The sequence below is a fragment of the Dipteris shenzhenensis genome, chromosome 23 (assembly GCF_047967505.1).
Source record: "Dipteris shenzhenensis isolate YYH24624 ecotype China chromosome 23, Dip_SZ_1.0, whole genome shotgun sequence".
Lineage (NCBI taxonomy): Eukaryota > Viridiplantae > Streptophyta > Polypodiopsida > Gleicheniales > Dipteridaceae > Dipteris > Dipteris shenzhenensis.
The window spans coordinates 12,958,621-12,979,938 of NC_141618.1; the positions used below are offsets into that span (position 1 = coordinate 12,958,621).

Below are 21,318 nucleotides of genomic sequence, written 5' to 3' on the forward strand. Positions count from 1 at the left end.
AGATTTTGTATGTTCAGTTATGACTTTATTTGCGGCTGTGTATTTGGATATATCAATCAGTTGTTTGATGTAGCTATTGCATGTTCATACATGTGATTGCACTTTTGGATGTGATATTTTTGAAGTACTCTGTCATAGATAAATTTTTTTTTGGACATGGCGGATGTGGAGCACATGGTCGGCGCAGGCTTTTTCCCTATAGTACATGGCCGCAGACTTTTTCCCTTTTAGGTGTCTATTTTAGATTTTATATGTTCAATTATGACTGTGTTTGCGGATGTGTATTTGGAAAGAGTTTCACAGAAAGTGTTAGAAGCTGAAAAAACGGGTACCAATGCTGGTGATAGAACGTTTATTGGAAGAATAACATTCATTTCAACCAACCTTAAACTCCCATTCGACATGAGGAGATGGCAATTTCCTATCCGATTTGGCATTTTGCATGACAATCAATAAGCCACAGGGCCAAACATTGTTTGTTTTTGGGGCTATACTTGGTGACACTGGTATTCAATCATGGCCAACTATACGTGGCATTTTCACATATCCGAGCATCAAACACTGTTACCTAAGGTTTTCATTTTGCAGAGCGCATCTAATGCTAGGGGCGAGGAGATGGATAATACTTCTACCACAAATGTTGTGTACAAGGAAGTTTTGCAATTGGCAACAGCAAGAGCCTAGGAGTATGACATTACTCTTTCAAACCCTCTTGAGGCTTTCTTGGGTGGGAAATCTTCATTTCAGTAATCTTTGTATAGGTTTTTTTAAATATTTTGAAGTACTATGTCGTAGACTTTTTTTTTGGTTAGAATATGTTGCTGGTTTCAGACATTTTAGCATCTTGAGACCCGGCGGAGCGGGTCGCTAGCCCGTCGTAGACGGGTCAGGTTACTCGTAAAGGGAGAGGGGGGGGCATTGGGAGGCGGTTTTCCCTCCAAGATGTGCAGGGGAGTGAGTGTGTGTGGGCTTTAAAGAAAAAAGCAGGTGTTTGAGGCTGGACCTCAACTTTAAAGTTCTCTTACTTTGACTTGTTGTGGGCACTATCTTTTGTCTTGTGTTTGTATATCTAATATCTGTGTCTGAACTAAAACCTCTTTTGTCTCCTTGTCTTGTCTCTCTGTCTCTCTTCTTCTCATTCTTCTGTCTTTCTCTCTATTCACTTTTATTTTCTCTCCTCTTTCTCTGCTTTCATCCTGTCTCTGTGTATCTATCACTTCTGTGCCTTTGTGTATCTACAGCTTAGCTTTCACCTCTCTGTGTCTTTCTGTTGATGGACGATCTCCAATGCCTTCGATAGCTTCTGTACTCTCTCGTTGCACAGCATTTGGTTTAGTCGCTGCCTTTTGAGAGTTGAACATCATGGCCGACATCAACCACCAGACGCAAAGTCGTTCCGACGGAGAACGGGTGACCGGATTGTAAGACCATTACAGATTGCTCGTGAAGCTCGATCGTCTATCGCTTTGCGAAACGGTGTCCTGCAGTAGGAAACGATGGAGTAGAGGTTAGTATGGGCGAGACACAGAGAGCGCGTTTGTGTGCGCAAGCCCTCTCAAACGAACGCTCGTTTGCCATTTTTTCCTTGGTCTCCATGTTCGCTTTGCTTGCCCTTCCTCCGCTCTATTTCGTAAGCTTCTCTGTGCGGTTTTGTTTTCTCTCGGTTTAGACAGCTTCCTAATAAATTTTCTTTCACTTTTGCAACTGCAACTTCGTCCGATTCTACCTGCCACATTTTTCGTCTCAGTCGCCTTCTGCAACTTCTTCAGCGACAACGTGATCGACATTGCAGAGAAGCGCTGTTGTATTCTTAGTCCCGGAATAGCAATACATGTAAGCGCGATTGCGCAACTGGCATGAGCATGCCGCTCAGCTTAGAGAGGAAGAAACATTGCTTCTACACGTTTCGTCACAGTAGGATCGCGATCGTCTCAATCATAATGGAAAGCGAACAGACACAATATGTTCGTAAAGTTGAATGAAAGAAACGCTATTTGAGGCTTCGTTTTCAAAGCACAGCGTAAGGATTTCCCGACCGCCTGGTTAATAGCAGCGTCTATGCCGTGCTAACAGATCTAGGCGACAGGCCGTGGTCGTCGTTATAGCTCGGCCCTGATGGTGAGACGTCACGGTTGGCAACTCCCCGCTCACGCGTTTCAGGTTGGTTTCCTCTTGATCTTCCATGGGCAGCTTCGACGGAAACATTTTTTATGTCTGCGCAGTGTGCTTATTCGTTTGTTATCCGTTCCTTCTAACAACTGTGCCCCAGGATGAGTTCTCACATCGTCACTAAAGTAGGCTTACATTGTTCCTACAAAACTGTCAAACAAAATTTTGGATCGGCTAGGATTGTAATCGGGCACTCGAAAGATACCACTTTCTATTGTTTTGTAATCCGAGGTTGTAATACCCTCGGATTCAAAGCATTTGTTGAATGACAAAACATTCACAGCGTCCATTGAACAGCTTCTGTGAAATAATAACAGCATGTCGCGAGACCCGTTGATCAATTCACATTACTCATTGAAATGTGCCAAATGATACATGGGAAGCGATGATAGGCAGGGGATTTAGGTTCGACAAGTATATACAAAACATTGCTGATTGCATCCGACCTCGCAAATCCAACAGGGGACGAAATCGTGGAGTTGTTTAGCAGGAATACTAGCATGTGGGATGAAAGGGTAGATTGGGATACTTCAGTGTCAGTTAAAAAATGAGTTGGATTCGTGTACCGAAATATGTGCTGCTTAACGAGGTTTCAAACAGAATCTATGGGCCAGCAGGACAATGCTGCTCATTATTTTAAGCTAGGTTCTGGGACCCAGCTAGAGGGGCTGTTGCATGTTAATTCTTGTTCTTGTGCCAAAGGTGCACATCTCAAGTGGCTATTTCTACGTCATCTCTCACATAACCTCAGTACGATCTATTGGCGGCGAATAGTAGGGATTCTAGGAAAGGGTAATGGAGCTAGGCTATAGGGCACTGTGCGGGGCAACGTTATAAATGAACTTGAAGAGAAGCTGTAGGGGAGTGAGGGCAGCTGCGAGTGGGAGGCATGAGGAGGCAGAGCTCAAAAAGCTGCTAAATGGGGCTAACTACACATGTCCTTGGTGAGTAGCTAGGGGAGATGAAAGCGTGTCTGGCAGTGTGATGGGTGGAGAAATGCTGGGTGCACTCATTTGCTACGATAATGCAATTGTTGCATCGGGAATTAGACTTGATGCTGATCTTTTTGAACGCATTTTAGGTGAGTGCAGGGTCCTACTTCAGAATACTTCTCGACAAAGCGGATGAGGTTGATCTTTTTAATTGTCCATCCAACTCAAGCTCCATTGTCTTGTTGAGGCCATATGTGTACCTCTTGTAAGGACTCTTGGCAAAGCTTGAAGAGGTGTAAGGTCTGTGTATTTTTAAACCATTTTAGAAAGCATCCACACAGTATGCTGAATAGGTGAAGATGGGGATATCCCATCCAGGATCTTTATTGCAGTGGAAGGCACGAAGCAACTTTAAGTGAGAATATGACAGTTCTAAAGACTTCCTATTAAGACATGTGGCAAGGCCATGTGAGCCACCCATGATTCTCTCTTCCCAAAATGGATTCAGGGGATTGAGAGCTTTGTTCCACTACAAGTGATGTAAAGTTCCACTGTATGTGGGACTAGTCAAGCCCCCCCATCACAAGTGCCAATCAGCAGTTCAATGAGCACCATTGGCCCCCCTTTTCCATACCAAATTCTCCATCATATGGACCCTTCAGAGGTTCCTACAGTTGCTAAGGGAATGTGTAGTTGTGTGTCAAACAAAGGAGCATGTAGGCCAACAAAGAAGAGCTTTGCAATTCAAAATTGCGATTATCTGCATCTCAGGTTGCACAAGTTACCATAAGCTCAGTGGTAACGTGTAGTTAAGCTAGGCATATTATAGACCTTTCAGCATGATCAAGAAAATTCGAGCTTTGGGCCATGTGATAGAGTTGCCATTGCATTTCATATTTGCAATGCGTTCTATAATTAAAAGGCATGTCAGAGGAATAGAACATACTCTAAGAGTAGATCAATTGTTTGGAGATACAGTTTTCAAAACTAAGGTCTTGGGTGGAATACATTGTGAAATGGTGAGATGTATCAAAGGATGAGGAATCTTGGCCTTGTTGAAAAATACTTCCGGTATGGTGCTGGAAGTTCTGAAGAAGTTTCAAAAAGGTACAAATTTCAAGAAACCTTTCCCATACTCCAATTTGAAATATCCTTAAAAACTTGTAGCCAATTTACTTGCCCGTTTTCTTAGCATTTATACTTACAAGTATTAGGCATATTTGAGGTTCCAAAAGCTCCAGTAGACTTTGGATTGTGAATGTTAGAAGTTTCATACACATATGGACAAGCTCCATTTATCTACACATATGGACAAGCTCCATTTATCTATTGATGGTCATCAGACTTATAGTTGCAAAATGAAGGGATTAGTTTTAAGCACAGTGCATATGTAATTGGTGTTTTGATGCTATACGTGATAATAGAGGGAAGCAAAGATTAGAGAGTAAAGTAACAAACTATGTCTGCCTCTGTTCTTGATTTGAAGAGTCAACAGAGTAATGATTGCAATACCCCAATCTTAAATTTAATGTAGCATTGGTTTAAACAGGGTTCTTTTAGGTGAAGTGAATGATTTAGCTTTTATAATCTTGTATCTTGTTTTTAATGTGCAGATAGCTGCAATAACGGTGTTCTTCCTTATAGTGATTGCGTTCTACGTCTTTTTTGCTCCTTTCCTGGGAAATTCTGCGTTGGAGTATGTTGCCATTGCAGTATATTCACCAGTGGTATGCATCTCTTTAAACTCTACTGTTTTGAATTAAAGGCTATGCCCCATCCATCCATCAATGTATTTGTTCTATTTCAGGGCGCATGAGCTACGCTATATATATTTTTGGCTCCAGTGTCTAACGGTCAGTAAGAAAACCTCTAATGAATTTATTGATGCAACTCTGCAGGCCGTTGCAGTTTTCTTTCTATATGTCCGGTCCTCAGCCATTGATCCATCCGATCCAGGAATATTGTTCAATGAAAGACAAAAGTATCAATCTGGGCCTGACAAAGGGAGTTCTCTTACAGCTGTTCCATTGGCTTTGAATTTGACCCAAGCTGCGGGTGGTAGGTCTCCTGCATTTTCAACTCTTGCAAGGAGTTCTTCTGTTCAACAATCAGCAGACAAGGATGTCGATTTTAAAGCCTCTTGGACAGAGGAGGGAAGACCAAACATCATGTTAGATGTAGAGACGGCTAAAAGAGCAGGCTTTTGTAGCTGGGGATGCCTGCTTTGTGGGTGGCTGGTGAAGGATGACAACTGTAGGGACGATGGTATGCAGCACCAACAGCCGGCTGCAGATGAGGATGCATTGTTTTGTACTTTGTGCAATGCTGAGGTATAACTTCGCTATGAGCTTGTGTGTGTAAGAAATCCTAGATTTACTATATTTAGAAATGTGCTAAGGAATATGTGCATGAAGAGGTGTGTACCCCTTGCGAAGGGTGTGACCCTTGATGAGAGGGTACATTACAATAGGAATGTCTCTTCAATAGGACGTCTCTTGTGAAAGGTTGTGCCTCATAGGAAGTGTCCCGTCGAAAGGGCAAGGGTTGTGCCTTATAGGAAGTGTCCCGTCGAAAGGGCATACCCTTCCACAAGTGTCCATTCATCAAACCATCCATAAGTCTAGAAATAGAGAAAGGAATACGTCACAGATCGTGACATCCCCTCCCACTCAAAATAAGACCCTGGTGGAGATAATGAACTGATGTAGAAAATATCACTGTAAATTCTGAAAATACTGCTGTAAAATGTCAGGGTACTGCTGTAAGTCTTCATCAGATTGCCAAGTAGCATCGGAGTCGTCCAGATCTCGAGCGTTCATGACTTGCTGAGTAAAGATATACTTTAGAGAGTGATGGTCTGTCTTGACCACAGAGTCGGCTCCCATGAGGTAATGTTTCCAAGAGCGATAAGCATGTAGAATGGCAAGAAATTCCTTATCATAAACCGGGTATCGGGTTTGGATATCAGGATGTTTATGGCTGTCAAAAGCAATAACTCTGCCTTCTTGCATCAAGACTGCTCCTGTAGCGATGTCGGAAGCGTCGGTCATGACCTCAAATGGAAGGTTTGGGTCAGCAATAGCCATAACTGGTGTGGTAGTGAGTGCTTGCTTGAGTTGTTGGAAACTATACTCTGTTTCGGGAAGCCACTGAAAAATTGCTGTGCTTTTCAATAATTCGGACATAGGAGCTGCGATTTCGGAAAACTGATAGACCTTTGTATGGTAAAAGTTTGCCAATCTGAGAAAAGAGCGGACATCATGAACATTCTTAGGAGTAGGCCAGTTTCGGATTACCTCGACCTTCTTGGGATCCACAGAGATGCCTTGAGCTGAAATAACATGTCCCAAATATTCGAGTTGGGTTTTGAAGAACTCAATCTTCGCAATGTTGATGTAGAGGGAATTTGCGCGGAGAACTTTAAAAACTTGGTGAAGATGTTGTTTGTGCTCTTGTAGGGATCTGTTGAAAACGAGGATGTCATCGAGGTAAACGATGACGAACTTATCGAGGAAAGGCCTGAAGATGTCGTTCATTAATGTCATGAATGTGGCCGGGGCATTGTTTAACCCAAAAGGCATGACCAAACATTCATAGTGTCCATACTTTGTTCGAAAAGCTGTCTTGTACTCATCGCCTTCTCGTATGCGAATTTGATGATAACCTGAGCGAAGTTGATCGAAGAGGTCATCGATGCGAGGCAATGGATACTTGTTTTTGATAGTGAGCTTGTTGAGGGCTCGGTAGTCGATGCAGAGGCGCATTGACTTATTTTTTTTTTCCACAAGTAATACAAGAGATCCGAAAGGGCTGCGACTGGGCTGAATGTGACCTTTGTCGAGTAGTTCGGTGACCTGTCTTTGGATTTATTCATTTTGAGTGTAAGAAACCCGATAAGGAGGTTTCGACGGTGGATTACGGTCGGGAATAAGTTTGATTGGGTGATCCACTGGTCGTCGAGGTGGTAACTGCTTTGGTAATTCCTGTGGAAAAATATCCAGATAGGGCTGGAAAAAAGGTTAGTTGAGGTATTCAGGAGGATCCTTTGTTGGTGTCTCCTTGACTGCCGTAACCAACAGAAGTGAAGTCTTTACTTGGCGTTTACGAACCCACTTCTTTACTTGTAGAGCAGAGGCAACTGTTGTTGAAGGAGAGTCCCTAGAACCAGTTAGCTCAATAAGTTTTCCCTGGTGGACAAACTGGATAGTATGGCTGCGAAAACTGATTGATGGATCATAGTCGTAGAGCCACTGTTGTCCAAGTATGACATCGTACCGAGAAAGAGGCATGATGTCGAAGTTTAACTTGTCCGTATAATGTTGGATGCGAAAAGACAAGTTTTTGATCCTGGTGTTGCACAAGAAAGTAGTTCCATTTACGAGTTCAATCTGATAGTCCCTGAGACTAGGACTGGCGGTCAACCGAAGTTTGTCGACCATAGAACTAACGAGGAAGTTATGAGAAATGTCACTGTTGATGAGGATAGTGACCGTTGTTCCACGAATCGATCCTTGAACACAAAGTACTTGAGTGGCCAGGGAAGGTTCGGGGTTGCTAACAAGGCTGAGGTGGATGGTGTTCGCCATTCGAACAGCTTTGCCTTTCTTGTCTTGTGCTGGGGTAGCATCTTCTCTTTGGAAAGTGCTAGGTTTCATATTGGAATTTTGCTTTGGTCGCTTGGGACAATCGAACCATCTATGGTCGCCTGTACAGATGGTACAAAGTCCTTTTGTGCTGGAGCTGTTCTTCTTGTCAGTGGCCGCACCTTTATGTTGGGGATGTCGGTAATGACTTTGTGAAGAAGAAGAGGCGCGATCCTTGGAGGAGTGCTTCTGTTGGAATCCAGCAAATGATTTCTGAGGCTTCTGGGGATCTTGAGACTGTCGCTGACCTTGATTACCGAAGTTTTTTTGAAACTTGGTGTTATCTTGAGGGCGAGCATCTTTGGCCATAGGAGAGTTCTGTGTGCGAGTAGCACTCTGCTTCCCTGTGTTTTGGAAATCTGTAATGCGCTCTGCGTAAGCAATAGCGCCAGCTGTGGTAGTGATGTTTGCTTTAAGGACATCAATGCATAACGAGGGATTTAGGCCTGAGATGAAAGCATGAAGGCGATCATCCTCAGTTAAACCATCAATCTCTAGCACCAATGTGGTGAACTGAGAGATGTAGGAAGACAGGGAGCCCGTTTGCTCCAACTGTCGGAGTTTTGAACGTGCTTGGAAGTCCGCATTGGCAGGTATGAACTGCTTACGGAGCACGTGTTCAAAACGTTCCCATGTTAACACACTTTTGCCGTCCTTTAAGCGTCTTTGCCACCGTAGAAAAGCTGTATCCTTGAGGAGGGAGGCTGCCAAGGCGATCTTTTTGCCTTCAGTGAGGTCAACAGTATCAAAATACATGCGCATTTTTGCGAGCCATTGGTCAACTATTCGGCGATTGCATTGACCAGTGTAGGCTTCCGGAAGTTTGATGTCAAGTCTTTTGGTTTTGGAAGCTTGAAGTAAACGGTAGAGGGCACGTAGTTCAGTGTTTTCTACCTCTGGTGGGAATTAATCCGCATAGTCGTCTGGTTGCGTCACGTCATCCTCTGTATGTGTGGTACTTCGAGAATCTTTAAGTTGTTGAACTTTTTGGACCAAGTCGGAGATGCTATCCTGAAGCTGGGAAATTTGCAGTTGCAATAGTGATTCGCCTTGTACGTTGACTTCAGGGGTCTTTTTTGGACTTGATTCTTTGATCTTTGGAGAGGCTTCACGCGAGCGTTGCGACATATCGGAGATCCCTGTGAGAAAAGCGCGAACTTGCGCTCTAGTTTGTACCATTCCTGGAAGAGGATTCGGGTTGCTCCCTGAGGTTGCTCATGTTGGAGGGGGCAGGCGAGGCAGGATGGAACCACCCATGGAAATTTGGTAAAGAAGGTCCTGTCTGAGGTAACACTGGTGATGCCGAAAGTGGTGTTACTGCTCGTGAGAGGACAGGAGTAGGTTGCAGAGTCCACGGATCTGAGAAGGGATAAGGAGCTGCTGTCGGAAATGGAGGATATCCAGGAGAAGGAGTGCCTTCAGAGTGTAAATACTGTCTTGGAGAAGGTACAACCTATATAGGAGGATATCTGGGAGCTGAAGGAGGTGGAGAGTACCCTGGAGACGCTGAAGGTGAGGGGTAAAATTCTCTCCAAAGATGGACAGCAAACTCTTGAGGAATATCGGGTTCTGGATATCTTCGTGTCTCGTGGAACACAACCTGTACTGTGCTGAGGAAGTAATGTAACTGAGGTGCCTCACGCAGAAGATATAGGATGTGATCCAAATCACTAGGAGGGCACGTGACACAGAAGACCCACGATGCAAAAGCTCCGAAATGGGCTGGTTGTGCAATCTGAACACAATATTGTGTGGTAGATGATGCCTAAGGTGTCCTTGAAATGCCGGGTGAATTACCAGGGGTTTCCATGCTTTAAGGGAGATTCTTTCATTTGCTGTAATTTGATAATGACAAGAGAATCCTTAAAAGCAGAATGGAAAGACTCCACCTGGCAATGATTTAATCTGCCAAATTGTTGCGTAGAAGATCGCAGATCTGGGCCTGGTATTTAATAGGCTGTCTTCATCGCGATAGGAGGCTGAAACTGCTGCTGATCTGGCAGGAAAATGTAGCGAACCAAGGAGAGCAGGCTATCAATGGCGCAACAGGCTGCAGGTACCCGATTCTGGATCGCAATTAGGGCTGGCGCACCAGGCTGCTGCTGTCATGGCAAAAAAAAAAATCTGTTGGCAGGCTGTTTTTCGACCGAAAGGCTGGCTGATGCTGTGCTTCCGTTGCAGGCTGGAAAGGAGCAATACCAGCGGGGCTGTAAAGGGACAGAACGTGGCAGCGACAGAGGCAAAGGGCTGGCAGCGAAAAAGGCAGAGGACTGGCAGCGTGATTCTGCGTGAAGGCTGCAGCAGGTGGCGTGGACTTGCAGCGAGATGGTGAGGCCAAGGTGTGCAGCAAATCGACGCGGGCTGGCAGTGAGATGGCGAGGCCAGGCAGGGCAGCGAAAAAGCTAGGGGCTGTGCAGGTAGGCTGAGCGAAATGGTGAGGCTAGTGGCTGCGCAGGGGGCTGCGATATGATGAGGCAAGTGGCTGCGAACCTGTGTGGAGATCCGTACGGTGCAGATCCGTACGGAAAAGGGGCTGAGGCGGGCTGCTGCACGTGGAGATCCGTACGGTGCAGATCCGTACGGAAACGTCCAAGAGGTTCGCTAAGGTTGGGTAGTTGCCCAAAAATTAATTTGGGGGTTTAGTTAACCCTAGGGTAAACCTAAGGGTAGGGGCTGGGTTTATTTTTTTCCCTTTTTACCCCTCTAGGTGCCCTTTTATAGGTGCTTGGTGCCTAAAAGATGTGCCTATTCGAAGGGGTGTGACCCTTGGAATAGGTGCACCTTTTCATGAAGGGGTGTGTCCCTGTTTTTAAAAGGGGTGTCCCTACATGAATAGGTATGTCCTTTTGTCCACGATGGGGTGTGTCCCTTGAGTGAGGAGTCGAGACTCGTCATCACAAGGTGTGTCCGATGGTGGAAAAGGTGCGTCCCTTGGTGTTGGGACAGCCCAAGCACCTGAAAAGACACGATTTTTGTCGTGTCCATTCACATCAACTTGTGATGTGAGGGAGATGGAGAGGCCATAGATGACTTTTAGGCCGGGTTGGCGCTTAAAATTTTTACGCTCATCCTCTCCATCTCTTCCATGCACAATGTGCACGGAATATCCTTCGAGCGGAAAAGATGTATCAGATCGGCGCTAGAAGGTGGGGGGCATTTCCTACAGGCAGGAGCGAATTTTGCTCTGATACCATTGTAAGAAATCCTAGATTTACTATATTTAGAAATGTGCTAAGGAACAGAAAGGAGACTGAGGTAGCAGAGAACACGGAATAATTGTATTGCTTGAATGTCTGTAGGGTAGATGTTGTTGTCATCCATACAATTGGGCCTCTCTTATATAGAGAGTGAAGAGTCACACATGAAAAGGTGTGTACTCCAAAGGGTATGTGCATGAAGAGGTGTGTACCCCTTGTGAAGGGTGTGACCCTTGATGAGAGGGTACATTACAATAGGAATGTCTCTTCAATAGGATGTCTCTTGTGAAAGGTTGTGCCTCATAGGAAGTGTCCCATCGAAAGGGCAAGGGTTGTGCCTTATAGGAAGTGTCCCGTCGAAAGGGCATACCCTTCCACAAGTGTCCATTCATCAAACCATCCATAAGTCTAGAAATAGAGAAAGGAATACGTCACAGATCGTGACAGTGTGTCCCCTATGCTTGCATGCACCAACGAGCCCAGATCTGTGAAACAGAAAAAGGGCAGCTTGATAGTAATAGTGAAGAATAGTTAGTGAGGATAGTGTTTGTTGATCTATTCCTGTCCTTTTGGGCCTTTCCCTTTTATTGACTTTTGCAACCTTCAGGTTTTGATCCAGGTTGCAACTCTTTATTTATGCTAATTCTTTGTATTCTTAGTAGTGCAGTTTCCTAACCACCTTTTTTATTTTCCTTTGGAGTACTTCTTAGTGCATGTTCAATCCAAGAGACTGAGTGTCTTTACAATGATTATGGATGGATTAGATCGCCACACCTGCCATTGATTAGCTCTGCTTTCTTTTGCTAGCATGCATTGGTTGAATCCCTTTTCCTTTCAAGAAATGATAGAAACTCAGCATGTTGTAACATCAATGTTGGATTGCTAATGTGAACACATTGGCTAATGGGAGCACATTGTTCTTCATGCCACCTGGACCTACTTTTGGGCATCGATGATGTATGCTGCAAGACTACCATGCCATATGAAGCTTTAATGACACTTTGTATGTGAACTCTCATGAGTTGAAGTCGTTCTTTCTTAATTCATAGTTTGAGAGTACATCAGGGCACATCAGTACATCAGTTCTCATTTGTCTTTCTATATTTATCTATATTTATGTTCAGATTACGTCTATATTTATGTTCAGATTACGTTGCATTATTCTGAAATTAATTTTATGAAGATGCTGATTTGCTGCATGAACAGGTGCGCAAATTTAGTAAGCATTGCCGAAATTGTGACAAGTGTGTTGATGGTTTTGATCACCATTGTCGGGTAGGTGTCTCAATTTATTTGCTCTTTTTGAAGGAGAGTCGCATAGAATGTGAGAGAGGCGAACGACAGTCTGATTAAAGCTTTAATGGATCTTGAAGCTTATGTATTTCGGATTAATCGGCTTGGATGCAGTGGCTCAACAATTGTGTTGGAAGGAAAAACTACATCACGTTTGTCTCATTGATGGCTACGAGCCTTTTGCTGGTAAGCGATATTTATGTACCATATGTGTTTGCCAGATTCCTCTATAATTTACGTTGAGAGCCTGCAATATCAGAAGCGAATTTGGAAAGGTTTTTCTTGGGTAATATTTAGTCCACAATTCAGTAAACATGATCTACTGGGACAGAAAAAGGGAGTAAGGCAAGCACATCGAGGACGTTGGGATGCTTGTGAGTCCCTTAACTGAGTAACTCCTTGTTATCTCCAAGTGTCAATGATGACACTCCATGCGTGGGTTTCAAAACTCAAAACCATCCCTTATAGGGCTGGCATGTACTTTGAAGCACCACTGTCAGCGTACCAGTCATCCTTATCTTCAAATACTAATTTGAGCCCAGTGACGTTCAATGACCAGACAGAGCTCTTCTTTTGCTACATTTGCTGAGTCTGACTTGGACTCCTTGGTCTTTTCGTACTCTTTATTCTTCTTCTAGTTGGCTTTTTTCTTTCTACAATCTTTTGCTATGTGGCCAGGCTTGTCACAGTAGAAACATTTATTTTTCTTCGTTTGTTGAGCCATTGCCATCTGAATTATCACCCTTTGATCTCTCATCATTTCAGGGCTTACCGTTTGGCACAGATTGCGTTGTCACCATCTCCTTGTATTGTTTCTCTGAAGCTTCCTACCTCAACAGCAAAGGCCCAAGCTCAATCAAAGTGAGAGGCTTAGTCTGCTCTCCAGCTTAACAATTGCCATGAACCCTTTGAAACTTCTTGGTAGCATCCCCAACATGAGCATGGTCCAGCTTGAATTGACTTATTGCGGTGGCTGAAATGCTTAGCACTATTGTAAGCAAACTCCAATAGAGGAAGATACTCTTTCCAATTAGACTAGCTCCGAGAGACATAAGCTTCTACATAGCTTCTAGAGTTTGATTAACTCTCTCAGTCTGTCCATCTGAGCAGGATGATCAACCAACTCGTGTTGAGTTGAGTGTCTGGTTTCGTGAACACAGCTCTCAAAAAATGCCCAGTAACTTAGCATCTCTGTCACTAAATACTTTAGTTGGTAAGCCATATATGCTAAACAAACTTTCTACAAGTTTTGAAATAGTTCTCTTGTAGTCATGAACCGTGACAATTTGGTGAGTTGATTAACCATCACCCAAGATGCATCATCTTGACAAGAATTTTGTGGTAATCATACCACAAAATTCATGGAAATACTTTGCCATTTCTTTTCAGGGATCCCCAAAGATGCAAATGGCCACCATGTCTCAAGCAATCAGCTTGATTGAGTTGACATTGTTTATAATTTTGAACATAGAGTTCAGCATCAATCTTATGTTTAGGCCAAAAGAAAGTTCTTTTGACTAGATCCAAAGTACTTTATAACCCTTGGTGACCAGCCATGGGGCACTCAAACAAGATACCATGTCTCGTATCTCTCATCCCCGGTACACAAGCCTTATCCTTTTGAAATAGCAATCCATTTCAAATGGTATATTTAATAAATTTGCTACCAAGAGGAGCATTCCAGCTTATACTTCAATCCGCACACATTTGAAGAAATCACCTTTGAGCTAAAGGTTTGTAAGGGAGTTAGATAGGTCAGAGGGGATCTCTGGAAGCAAAGTCAAGTTGCAATATGAAGTCTGTTCAAGGCATTAGCTACATTGTTGGTACATCCTTTTCAATAATCCTTGCATAAGCTCTGACCACGGGGCCTTCTTGGCCTTGGGGTCAGACGTATTGCAGAACACCTAATTAATGAGTTATGTACGTAGAATACAAAAGCGGCTCCATACAAATGATGTCTCTACTTTTAAATGCATGAATAATAGCATACAGCTCTTGGCTAATTATACTTTGGCTTGGTTAACTTCTTTAAAAAAAAAAGCTACTATCTATTGTCTTGGAACAATGTTGTAGGAACAACATGGCCACTAGCATGCGTTTCAACTATGAATGTTTACTTGAGTCTTGGGTCCACGATTTGCAAGAAAGGAGGCATGTTTCAATTGGTTGAAACACACATCGAGCTCCTTAGTTCACAAAATGGGCCAGTACTAATTATACTGCCCTCCACCTCTTGAGAAAGCTTTACATGGGCAATGCTTTCTTGGCATAATGAAGGTCTAGGACAATTCACAATGCTGCGTATTGGGTTTGTGCATGAACTTGCTTAATTGGGATATGGCATACTGCAGATCAGGCCAAGTGTGAGCAACCAACAGCTTGCTGATATGGAGTGCCATCAAATGGATCAATTGTCTATTGTCTTGGAACAATGTTTTAGGAACAACTAGCATTCGTTTCAACGACGAATGTTTACTTGAGTCTTGGGTCCACGATTTGCAAGATAGGAGGGATGATGTAACCTCATGTTTCGATTTGTTGAAACACAGATCAAGCTCCTTCGTTCACAAAATGGGCCGGTATTTATTATACTCCCCTTTTCCACCTCTTGAGACAAGTTTTACATGGGCAATGCTTTCTTAGCATAATGAGGTCTAGGAGAATTCACAATGCTGAGTATTGGGTTTGTGCATGAACTTGCTTAATTGGGATATGGCATTCTGCAGATCAGGCCTAGTGTGACATAAATAAATCAGGCAACCAACAGCTTGCTGATACAGAGTGCCATCAAACTGATCACTCCTGTCCTCTGAGGATAAACAAAAGAGTGCTGATACAGAGTGCCATCAGACGGATCAGTCCCATCCTCTGTGGATAAACGAAAGCCAAGCTCCAAAGGTGTCGAAACTGGCTTCCAATCCTCGAACTGAAAGAGATGTACCAATATACTTAGATTGACTTATCGTAATGCGCCTCTCAAAATGAGCAAACTGGATTTCAAGATAATAATGCAATTGACACATAAGTGTATATGTGCCAAACGCCGAGGATCTATGATGGCGATGGGTGGCCCTTGGAGAGAAGCCCCCATGCAATAGTGGGATCCCCTCCTCGAAGACGTAATCACCTCATCCATCCTATGCGAGAGGAAAGCCCACCTCTTATGGCGTGTCAAGCGATTGATATCCATTGCATCTCAAGAGCCATAAGGTGTCCCAATCTCGCTCACGTATGAGGTGAGATCATATCTCTTGGCACTCATCATCAAACCATGGGTTATGGGGCATCTTTCCAGCTGGGGGCGTGCTGCAAATTGAGTCGTGGGAAAGGATCCGGTGGCTGCATCCTGAACCATTGATACTAGAGTGCCTTAAGCGTGGGCGAGGTCTGCATCATCTCTGAGGAGGGTTGGTAGCTCACGAGACAAGTGGCTCATGTAAACCACATCAAGGATATGATCAAAGTGTATCTGAACATAGTGGGGGGGGGCCGAATGCAGTATGCTACTCCCTCTGGACAACGCATGAGGTCACCACAAAGGGTCACGGCCCATACGAGACTGATATATGGTGATATCATGGAGTTCTCTAGGCAGGGGAGATTCTCCTCCTGGGCGCTTCAATGCGTGCATAGGGAGCAAACAAATGGGTTTGCTTGACTTCGGACTTGACCCACTGAGAGTACCAAAGATAGAAACAACAAATCTTGGGATAGTGAGAGATAGAACCAACAAATCTTGGGATAGTGAGGGACTTAGAGGATGCACCAAACCTATTGGAGAGCAATGCATGACTTGATCGTATATAACCGTCTTCAGAGATGGCTCTCATGTTTCCCACATTTCCCACGTGGAGGAAGGACGAGTACAATGGACTATCTGATGGTTTCCCCAGTTGGTCAGGCGATTGAACTTGTATCGACATGTGGCATGCATGCTCCTACTGCATCATAGATATAAACTGTCTCAAATGTGATCTAAAGAGGACATAGCCTTGTATCCCATTGTCTCTCCTCACCTCCCTCATGTGAGCTGACTCCCATGTGTCTCCAGCCACTGTGGGCAACGCCCTCTTTGGGCTCTTGTGTGTCTCAGTGTAGAAAATCACATCTCTATCCGGGTCGGACCAGAGGGTACCGTTACAATTCCAACACTGCCATACGCAATGTGTTTTGTGCTCTCATCTCATGGGCCCGACACAGTCATTTGCTGTCCACTTCTCGTTCTTCCCTTTCTATTCTTCGACCCTCTCTCAGATAATCACTTTGCCATCTCTATAGGCAGCCCACTTCCCTTCCTGGCTTGCTGCCATCACACGTAACATTCCCTCCCAAGAAAGATCTGGTTCCCCTCAATGTTCATGCTCAGGAGAGTGGGCATGCCTGTTATTGTGCGGAATCTTACTACCAGTGCCTTTCACGTCTCCCTTGGTGATTTGCTGCTTGAGCTCAGCATGTTTCCGGTGGCTTGCATAGCTGCAATGTCTTTCTTGAGATTGACATTTTCTGATTTGAGCTCTTCCATGGCTTTGCAAGTACTTTAATGTCTTTGAGTTGCTGCAATTCAGTTCTCAATGTATGCAACTTGTCTTGGAGGTTGGTTTTTACAGATTCCCACCCTGCCTTTTACTTCTCCCATTCCTCTCTCTTGGCCTTCTCTTTCTCCATTCTTCCTGCACTTTTCCCCCTTCAGCCAATGTCTTGTCCACATGTTTTCTCAGCTAGTAGGGCCACATTTGTGGCCTCCAGATTATCAAAATTTAAAATCAAGGTTTGGCAGATTTTGAGACTGGCAAGGACATTGGATGTGGCCTTATGAGGTGTCCCTGCCTGCTTCCCCCAAGTCTTCTACGCACCCTTATGTTGTTCAATGTATGCAATTTACTTCCTGTGACGGTCTTCTTTTTACTGCGTGATCAGAAACCTTGTTGTAGTAGTAGTGTATTTGCTGTTCTTAGCTCTTACCGGGCCTTGTGAGCATCGATAAATTTGCACAGAGAGAGAGAGAGAGAGAGAGAGAGAGAGAGAGAGAGAGAGAGTAGTATATTAAAATCTGTAGTGACATGTTCTGAGATAGAGGATGGTGGCCAGTTTTCAAGTTGATTGGCAGCAAGAGGGGGGGGGGGGATGTCCACATGTCTTCAGCATTGTGTGTGTGTGTGTGTGCGTGTGTGTATAACACATACTAAACTGTGGGCGATTTAAGCTGCCTGGCTTTTAGGAAACTTTGAGATTGCAATATTGGATACATTGTTGTGTTATGGAGGTATATTTAAATGCAAGGAGATCTAAAATAATTCTATGAACAGGAAATGGGGTGCTGTCTTTTGAATATGGTTTTTGCTATCTGGCATTGCTAACTTGGATGCTACTTTGGTGCGCTCTGCAGCTTGTCCTGAATTGCGGTGTAGGAATAGCAGTATTAGTGCGATGTTTTGTGGACAAGAGAGGCATTGATAGACAGATAACTGAGAAGCTTGGGAATGGTTTTTCAAGGGCACCTTTTGCTACTGTTGTGGTAATTCTACGACACTCGACACTCAGGTTTCTTGTCCACTGTGTGATTGGTTCTTAGTGATTAATCTCTCAATAAAGTTTTAACATAAAAGTCCTGATAATTTTGCAGGCTTTAAGTACACTCGTCTCTCTACTAGGCTCAATACCCTTGGGAGAGCTTTTCTTTTTTCACATTATTCTAATTAGGAAGGTGCTGTCTCTGCAATATCTGGTTTTTTCAAATGTACTTCTTTTGTGTACTATCTGGTTTTTTGCAACTGTACTTCTGTTGTGTACTACTTTTCAGTACTAGAAGCTTTGTATACCATAATCTCAGCTCTTTACAAATAGGGAATCACGACATACGAGTATGTGGTAGCAATGAGAGCTCAAAATGAACTTCAAGGAATTCCAGATGGAGAGCAACAAAGTTTGCCGTCTTCTCCCACTAGCTCTACAGCCACTGGCTTAAGTGGTTCCAGTTCTCTTGGCTTACAGTATAGAGGTGCTTGGTGTACCCCTCCTAGAGTTTTTGTTGAGCATCAGGCAAGTTTCACTTCTCTGCCCTATTCCTGTCTACTGTTCCAGAGTTACACCATGGAAGGCAGAAGCAATTAATGTTAAGAGAATTGACAAAATAACAAAGTCTTAAAGACAGTTAAATTAAAAAAGCTACATATCGGGGAAAACATATACTTTGCACATGAAAAGCTGGAGGCAGCAGTTGAGATGCTCAGTGAAATGTAACTATCATTACCTGTATGGCCTCTTAAGCCTCAATAGTATATGTGTTGTTTGTGCAAGGGACCTGGCCCAAGCAAATATAGGGATTAAAAGAGTAAAAATAGGGGAAACGGAACAGAATTGTAATGATAGATCATTGATTAAAAAACAGTTTGAAATTGTGTTTCAGTGGTCAGGATGTTGGTGTTTGCCAATGCGTTTTGGAGTTGGTACTAAGCAAGACTACTGTCTTTTTACATAACAGGATGAAGTTGTTCCTCATCTAGCTCCTGGCAGGGTCCCTTCTACAGTGGATCCTGATGCTGCTGTTGGTATGAAGCCAGAAATCAGATCCCAAAAACATGCAGTGAGGATCAATGCTTGGAAGCTGGCCAGATTGAACCCGGAGGAAGCAACAAAAGCTGCAGCAAAAGCCAGAGAGAGTTCATCTGTCTTGCGTCCTTTGAAAACACGTGACTTGAGTATTGCAGAAACTGATTACAGCTCTAGCATCAGTAGTAGAAGTAGCATGAGTACAGAGTTTGGATTGGCTGGTGGTCGGAGAGAAGGGAGAGAGACTATTGGGTATTCACCTCGGAGATTTGTTTATCCAACTAATCGAGGTGCACACAAAGATGAAGCAGACGTGGGAACACAAAGTAGTTTAAGCAGTCCAAGCCATGTGGGTGTTAACGAATCTGCTGTATTGAGCCCTTTGTCTTCAGAGGGGAGGCATTGTACTTCGAACATCCCTCGGCTTTCTACAGTCAGTCAGTCTCATGGGGAAATGTCCTCTTCTGCAATTGCCAGGATGCTCAATCCCAAGCAGAGTCTGCCCACCTACCATGCCAATGCTATAGAGCATCCCTTTTGTGTTGGTACCTCTCCTATTGACAATCGTGGTGCTTCAAGTAATGAGAGTATGGACGAGGCAGCACTTACGAGTGACCTTGTTAGACAAACTAGAGCCAGTCAAATTAATCGCAATATGAGGGAAAGCAAGAGGACAGCAGTCTTCTGGGATCGTGGAGCTGGAAGATTCATATCTGTAGCCAGGAGAGCTTACCCTGGTGTTTCATTAAATCCCCAATCCTGGGTTGAACCTAATGCAGCTATAGGCAATACAGTCTTAGCAGAGTCTGGTCCCCAAATTCATTCTCAGTCTCATAATGCTCCCACGGTTGATAACTCAAGCGGCACAACTTTAACAGAAAATCTGCAATATAGCGGAGCATCAATATTTTTTGGAGGACCACTTTGCACACCTGTGTCGGGCCCAAAGAGGGAGAAATCTGCAAATTCTGCCTCTAGACCTTCAGTTGATCAGGTGGCCATTCCCAGACAAATGAATCTGGATAATCGACTGTTCCGAGTATCCACATTGCGTTCCCAATCTCCTGTGTTTGTACCACACTCCATGCAGATTGGTTCTGCTTTCTTGAGCTAGGTTTATCGCAGTCTCTGGTTGGCATTGAACATTTCGCTAGTGTGATCTGCATTACAGAAGAAAGGGGAATCATTTGGCAGCATTATGTCAATTTCGGCTTTTGAGGTTTAATGTCCAAGTGGTTTGCTTTTGTGTCGGCCTTGGGCAGCTTCAAGTGCAACTTGCACGGGTCAGGTCTGGTTGCTATAAACTAGGTTTTTGATCTGTGAAGCAAGCCATCGTTATATTCTTGCTAGTTGGTTTGGGGATGGATGCAACCAATGAACATAGACAAAAGGCAGGCTAGAATGTTTATGATGGGTCTGGCCAAAAGGGGTTGTAAGGCAGTTTTGTTGGTGGTGCCCAGCTTTCATATCACTTGTATCATAAACTATCCTAAACAAGGTAATGTACCTTCCTGCTCGATGATTTTAGGCTATGAAACAGCTTCTTATCACAGACTTCATGACTTTCAAGTCTTAGATTCAGCCACAAATTTTGTGCTTGAATCTTTTTCCAAAGGAGAAGTCTAGGACCTTTTTAGCATTTAAATTAGCTGATTGGCTGTTCTGAAAGCTAGCATCGAGTGTTAAAGTCTCTGAAGCCTTTGCATACATATTGCCAGCGTTTAGTGGTTGCATTTCCTTCCAGTTTCTTGTTGACTTTTCTTGATTGCATTTTAAATACTGAGTCTTGGATTGATATAGACCGGCGAAATTCATGGGTTTTCTTTTCATGAACAAAATACAAAACTTGGCACGGGTTTCTGGTCAAAGTTCTTTCAGGCGAGACAGTCTCTCGGAATTGTGGTTGCACCAAGTGGCAGGACTACGGGCAATAGAGGGGACAGGTGACACGTAGAAAGGCGGTGCAAGTGTATCGCTTAGATACTAAAACAAGGTAGAAGGTTGTCACTCTTCTTGTCACGAGTTAAGCACATGTTGTAGTTTTGAGCTGCTTCTCTTTGTGCTACTGTGATGAAAATGAAAAATGTTGATCTTTTTTGTGCGCCAAAGGACCCTACATGGCGAATCATACACCTTTGTACCTTTGAAAATGAAAAATGTTGATCTTTTTTGGTGTGCCAAAGGACCTTACATGACAAATCATACAAGATCAACAGTCCCAGACACTCTAAGGCCTTGTAACTCATCAAAAAAAAAAGCACATGCCTTGTCCCAATGCTTGGTGGGGTGTCAACGTCATGAAGTGCTCCTCATTAGTGGCATTCATGTGGATCAAACAAAGTATCAAAAGAGAAACATAAGTAAAACCACATGTGCTCAGCACAATGCTCTCCCCTCTTGATATCTACATATTGCATCTCCAAAACCTTTGGCATTTCACTCTGGCATCCTTCTTTGGTGTAGCATCAACATTCCATGATTTTACCCACCTAAAAGTCCAAGACTTGTCACCATGTCCATATGATTTTTTCT

General features: G+C 43.8%; 1 protein-coding gene across 2 annotated transcripts; it reads left to right on the plus strand.

Moving 5' to 3' along the window:
• The first annotated feature begins 1,115 nt into the window (after nt 1-1,115).
• LOC147887006 (putative protein S-acyltransferase 19) lies at nt 1,116-20,477 on the plus strand. 2 transcript variants are annotated; one of them, XM_087394355.1, is made up of 11 exons: nt 1,116-1,507; nt 1,748-1,833; nt 2,074-2,160; nt 4,715-4,828; nt 5,000-5,431; nt 12,148-12,216; nt 12,349-12,420; nt 17,624-17,752; nt 17,861-17,941; nt 18,082-18,276; nt 18,719-20,477. In XM_087394355.1, exons 3-11 carry the CDS (start codon nt 2,116-2,118, stop codon nt 19,898-19,900), a joined length of 2,319 nt encoding a protein of 772 aa, XP_087250481.1. In that variant the 5' UTR covers nt 1,116-1,507; nt 1,748-1,833; nt 2,074-2,115; the 3' UTR covers nt 19,901-20,477. The 2 variants fall into 2 exon arrangements, with proteins under 2 accessions (XP_087250481.1, XP_087250482.1); XM_087394356.1 differs by lacking the exon at nt 1,748-1,833.
• Nucleotides 20,478-21,318: the final 841 nt, after the last annotated feature.